Here is a 5,913-nt window from a genome sequence, read left to right on the forward strand (position 1 = left end):
CCAGTTAAGGTAAAACGTACAGTAATAAGGTGGAGTATAATTCTCACATCAGTAACAATGGTTTACCACAGAGGATTCAATAATAATCAGCTAATAAGTGAGTCACGAACATCATGTGACCAATGTTACTTATTATAAAAGTGGAATAAAAAAGGAGGATAAAGCTTCGTGCTTATTTTTTGATAAAAAAAGTGGGCGTAAATATGGGACTTGCATATCATTGTTATCAGTAGATCCAGCTGATGGTAAGCAGTTCATGCAATTTTTGACAAACTTACAAATGAAAAATATAGCACAGAATCATATGTCCTTAATAATTAATCAGACGAACGTGTAAAGTTAATACTACTTACATATTTTGAGCAAAGAGGTGACTGACCATTGTTTACTCTCGAACCATCATAGATGATCGCCGTTGGTTACGCCATACTATCAGACCTTCTGGGTATTAGCAGTTGTTCATTTATCCATTGATGCATAAAATAAATAACACTCATTGGATACAGTAGGTTGAAAATAACATTTGATCTTTCTCTTCTTCGACTTTATCTCTATTTTTCGTCTAATTTCGATACTCCTGATCTTGTCCTATCCAATCAGAGTACCATATCAGGTGTTCATTAACACGAGCTGTTATGTTTGCTGATTTATGAAAGGATCTGAAAGATGCAATAGATCAACAATAAGTGAGTGAAAGGTGTATATAATATCTGGAATGCAATTGAGGTCAATATGTGAACAGTTTTCAAGTTACCATAGAACCGCAACTTAAGTTTATTGGAAATTTAAGTAATTTCCGAAGATATTGCCCAATGAAATCATGCAAAGATGCGACACCAAAGAAATCCCGGTATAATAACTCGGGAATACTACCAAACCCGACCGTTTGCATCTCTGTGAGATGAGCCATGTCGTCTTCGTCCATATGACGGCCAGCCGTGAAAAATGGGCGCATTGTTTAAGGTTGAGGTGAGATTTTGGAAAATGAGGTTAGTGGATGGATAAGTGGTGTTGCTGTAGGTAGATAAGGTAACTAAGTTTAACTTTAATTATGCACCTATTATCTTTTATCAAAAATTGCTTTGTTATCAAGAAGTATTCTAGACGTGAGCTTTACTTGTACGTGGTTTCTATAATCATGCGTGATTATCGTATGCTACCATAATTACACTGTTTGATAATATAGCATTCTATCGTTATAATATGCAGCTATTCGGTATTAGGTTATCATAATGACAACTGCACATCGACCAACTTTTGAACCAGCACGTGGTGGATCTGGTAGAAATGAGGGTGATCTTTCGAAGCTGTCACAGCAGTATTCAAGCAAGGATATGCCATCACACACAAAACTTAAATATCGTCAAAAAGGACAAGGCCACGCAGAGGATATCAAATCGAGGGTAAGAATCTTGCGTCCTTATCGAGATGTTCGTTTTATATTAGCATACTGCTATCTAGAATAGAGGAAAAGAGAAAAAAAATAAATTGCGTTGCACACAAATTAGATCCATTTCAATGGAAATTTTAGTTAGAATTTGGAAATTTGGAGGGATACTGTTATTTAGATCTCAAGTTTATCAGAACTTTTGTAAAGAGCCTTTTATGTATTCTGTTTATCATGCATCATAGTTTAGGCTGTTAAAATAATTAGTTAGTGCATGATTAAGTGTTGGAATCACTATTACTTTTGCAGGATTTCCGTCGAGAATTGGAAGAGAAAGAGAAAAATATGGGGCGTGAACGAAGAAGTCGAGAAAGTGGTTGGAATGTGCAAAAGAAACCAAGGTTGGAAGTGAGCTCAGCACCAAATGTTCAAGATGAGGACGACCCTTATGATGATGATGTCAATGATGTAAGCTTATTATTTTTGCATAATCTTAGCTGTTAGTTTATTACTTAACAATCTAAATGGCTCACTTTAATTTATTAAAAAGGATTTTGGTTTTTCTAAATAGTTCCTAATATCATCATGTGTGTTGATTATAGAATTCAGATGAAGATGAGGATGACGCCGCGGAATTGATGGCTGAACTGGCTAGAATCAAGAAGGAGCGAGCACTGGAGAAAGCTCAGCGTGATGCGGCATTAGCTGAAGAACAGGTAAAAAGCCAAGTGCTTTAGGTTAAAATTTTATCTCATCATTGATAATTCATTTAATCCTCTTCATATACAAGTAATGAGTAAATTTTAATGATGGATGACATTATAGTAATAAAAAATAGACACGATTTGCGTCATGAGGTGAGCTATCACGGAAGAGGTTTGGGTTTGTTGTTTATGAACACAATTCTTGAATACTTTTAATTGAGTAATTTGTGTTTTCTAGGAACGAATCAGAACCGAAAACATTCTACACGGGAATCCACTGCTCAATTCTGAGACATCAGATTTCAAGGTATGCTTGTCAGCAATGAGACATGATGGACTACAAGTTATAATTTCGGCAGAAATAAGAATGCCACTGATCCATAACGGATCTTAGGAAACGCGTAGATCATAGTGTAGCAGTATGCATTATTGAAAGAAAAAAAGTTATGTCTACTGTGACTAGTACTATATTGCATCACAAGAATTACTAGAGCAATTCGACCATTTAATTTAGCTTTCCTCTGACTATATGCTGAAAACGAAGGTATTTGGACGTAATGTAATTCCGGTCAGTTTCGGTGCAGTGCTTAGGAGATATTTACATGGCTTCTGCTTCATCTTTTTTTTTTTTGTACAAAGTAGTTAAGGTGAAACGACGGTGGGACGATGATGTAGTTTTCAAGAACTGTGCTAAGGGTATCGAAGAACGCAAAAAGGAGCAGGTTTTTATCAATGATGCCATTCGCTCTGAATTTCACAAGAAGTTTATGGAGAAATATATCAAATGATCAGTTCGTGGTCTCCTATTACGCACTATTTCAATCGAGAGATTTGAGACTTCTCATGTTTCTGCCTGTTCTACAGTGTATATTTATGCTAAATCACGTTAAAATGCGATATTTCAAGGCAAGCTGTAAATAAGAAAGAGAGGTGTGAAATTTGAATCTTTTCAATAAAACTGGAGTTTTGTGGCGACATATGAATTGTTATTTGTGGACAAGTATAAATTTTTCTTGGGGATTAAAAAACTTTTGGAAATATGTAATCATTTTACTATTAGGAATTGCAGATGAGATTTTGTATTTTCTTTTAAAACTCCAAATTTCTGAAAAATTCAACTTTCCTCGAGGTTTAAATCATTCTTTATTAAAAAATTTTATATCATTGGAAATTGCAATTGGTCAAGTAGCTCACCACATTTCCTTACTTAACATCAGAATTGCAATCTCACAGGTCCTAAATTTGATGAACTAACTGTATTAATTAATCGGAATAGCAATATTTTCCTAGTGGTTTAGTATCCACGTACTTACCACCGATTTCTTTCAGGCCGAAGAGGAAAAAATCAAATGTGTAATTTTTTTTTGATTCATCGGATGCTTGCGCTTGAACTCAGTATGAGTTGGATTGTTCGAATATATCTTCTTTCGTTTATCTTTGGTCCTGTTTTATTACTAGTATGTGGTGAGTTTGCTCACAAATCATGGCACTCACACGAGCAGTAGTAGTAGGCGTTTTAATCCCATTAGATAAATGTTTTAAGTTTTCCAGTTTGTCGGGAAAAATCTGTATTTGGTTTTCCTTTGGGAGGAAAAGTGTGATCAGGAGGATAGAAATGATGTGAATTTAAGGAATTTAATCTTTGTTGAAAATTTTTATATCTTCAAATCTTGAACCACTAGTTTTGGGATGTTCTCACCTGTAAGGGAATCGAATTTACGGAACTCAATTCAATTCTTGTGCAAGATTTCTTCGGCGTCCTTAGTTTTGAAATCCCACTTCTTTTCCTTAGAATCATTCAAAACTTACCTTATTGCTGAAATCAATCTCAAGTTCTTGATTTTGAAAAACAAAAAGTGCAGACGTTTGTAGATCTATCTGTGAGAGGCAAGTAAACATAGATCCTCGTTCACATCCATTATATTGTTTTACTAAGCATTGGAACCATATTTAAATCTGAAGTGCCCTCAAGTTGTTCGGCACAATGAAATCTTTCCGGCCGTTTGTGACCTTTTCCTACAAAATATGTTCAAAAGAAATGCTATCGATGTCTTTTTTTCAGTATCTTTACGTCTTGAGACTAAAGAATACAACTGGAACAGTTAAAACTCGATCACAATATCTTAGGGTAAAGACTTATTTCCACGCTTACAGATAAATTCCAATGATGTTGTAGCCATTCAACAATCAATTTACCGCCTTGATTCATCGGAATGATAAATTGATTATTGAAAAAAGCCAACGTGTCCGGTGAAGAATCGAAGTACGGAACTGCAAGTCAGTAAGTGGTATGATGGTGTGCGTATTTTTGGCATGGCGTACAAAAAACTAAGTTTCGGTGCGGTAGAGAAATCTCCAGATAAGTAATATAATTGAGATTACCATTTTAAATGGATCATCATTTGGCGTAAAGGGTATTAAATAAATCTTAAAGTTATTATTGATTCAGATGATTACAGAGGAGCAGAATATTCTGATGATTCAAATCTCTGCCACTTCCAATGACTTTAACAGATGTAGACTTAGCGTCTGTTTATTTAAAATGATTTAAAGAATAAATACAATTATTCGAGCGCAAAAAGTGGGGGAAGAGTTTTATCACAAAAGATCCTTGGAACAGCGGTTTCTGCATTCATTCTAAATAAGGACGATTGTAATCTTCTGTCACTTTTCAGATTGTTCAAGCTAATTTTAGTAGTGGAATCACCAGAAATTACTTATAGTCTTTTGTGTAACCTTCAATCAAATTGTTCTTTTAACTAGATCTCTCTCTACTTTTATTCATTATGCAAAGAGCTCTTTATTAAAATTCATATTGTGAAACTTTCAAGTTTTTCCTCCGCAATCAGTCTTATCGTAATCGTTTATCCATGGAACGACGTATAATAATAACATTCTTCCCAGCTCTGTAATTTTGCAGCGAACTCTCTGTATCCCTCAGAGAAGATAAAAATAGGATAGTTTGCAGAAATAAAGGCGTATTTGGTGTAAATGTGAAGTTGCTTTCTATGACAAGAGGAATGGAATACCCGATGAGAGTGTTTCACGATAATGATAAAACTATAATGTTTGCTGTGTCTATTGCAAAATATAACCAGAAAGATGGAGCAAGGTTCAATATATGAAATGAGATGGATCAAGGTTCCGAAGAAGTGTCCTCATGTTCTAATCTAGTAAATTTATCCCAGCTAGGCTTTGTGTCCCTTGTTCATATTGACTTATTTCTGTCCAACTTATGCAAATAATTGCATAAACCATGAAATGTGGGAATTTGTCGTTTACGCTCCGTACAGAGAAGATTAGTCAACGAAACATGCAATAAATGATTTTAAGGTATATTTCATCGAGACAATTGCTTCTATTTTACTAATTTTTAAATCATAAGAAAACCATTAATTCTTTTCTCAAGAACTACTTTTGCTAACTACTCTTCTAGCTTGCTAATCTATTGCGGTCGATGCATTGCACTTGCAAGATTCTTACAATTTAATGCTAATGAATTCGATCCGATCAAAAAATGGTCATCATAGTGGTCATTTGTTGACATGACTTAATACAAAACACTTGTATGGAAAATTTTATGTGTGTTGGCTAGTGCGTAACATGAGCAATGATTTTTGCCAGCAACTAATTTGTCAGATAAATGAAACATTGATCAAAATTGGCAAAAACCGTATCAAATTTTAATCAAAAATAGCCTAAAAATAAGGGTTTTTTTTTAAAAAAATTCTCATTAATTCAAAATATTTAGATGAAAATTTTAGATGTGTTTGCTAGTGGCTCATCTTCAGTGATTTTTCACAGCATTCAATTTGTAAGTAA

General features: G+C 34.3%; 1 protein-coding gene across 1 annotated transcript; it reads left to right on the top strand.

The window, feature by feature from the left end:
- Positions 1–1,216: 1,216 nt before the first annotated feature.
- On the top strand, positions 1,217–3,104 carry LOAG_11943 (CWC15 protein). Its single transcript, XM_003147458.2, has 5 exons — positions 1,217–1,403; positions 1,697–1,855; positions 1,990–2,103; positions 2,330–2,398; positions 2,739–3,104. Exons 1-5 carry the CDS (start codon positions 1,233–1,235, stop codon positions 2,877–2,879), a joined length of 654 nt encoding a protein of 217 aa, XP_003147506.1. The 5' UTR covers positions 1,217–1,232; the 3' UTR covers positions 2,880–3,104.
- Positions 3,105–5,913: the final 2,809 nt, after the last annotated feature.

The sequence above is a fragment of the Loa loa genome (genome assembly GCF_000183805.2).
Source record: "Loa loa unplaced genomic scaffold supercont3.286, whole genome shotgun sequence".
In the NCBI taxonomy this organism is placed as follows: Eukaryota; Metazoa; Nematoda; class Chromadorea; order Rhabditida; family Onchocercidae; genus Loa; species Loa loa.

Coding starts and splice junctions, on each gene's coding strand:
- LOAG_11943 (XM_003147458.2), top strand. CDS start 1,233: ATGACAACTGCACATCGACCAACTTTTGAACCAGCACGTGGTGGATCT. Junction 2,104..2,329: donor CGGCATTAGCTGAAGAACAG/GTAAAAAGCCAA, acceptor TGTGTTTTCTAG/GAACGAATCAGAACCGAAAA. Junction 2,399..2,738: donor CTGAGACATCAGATTTCAAG/GTATGCTTGTCA, acceptor AAAGTAGTTAAG/GTGAAACGACGGTGGGACGA.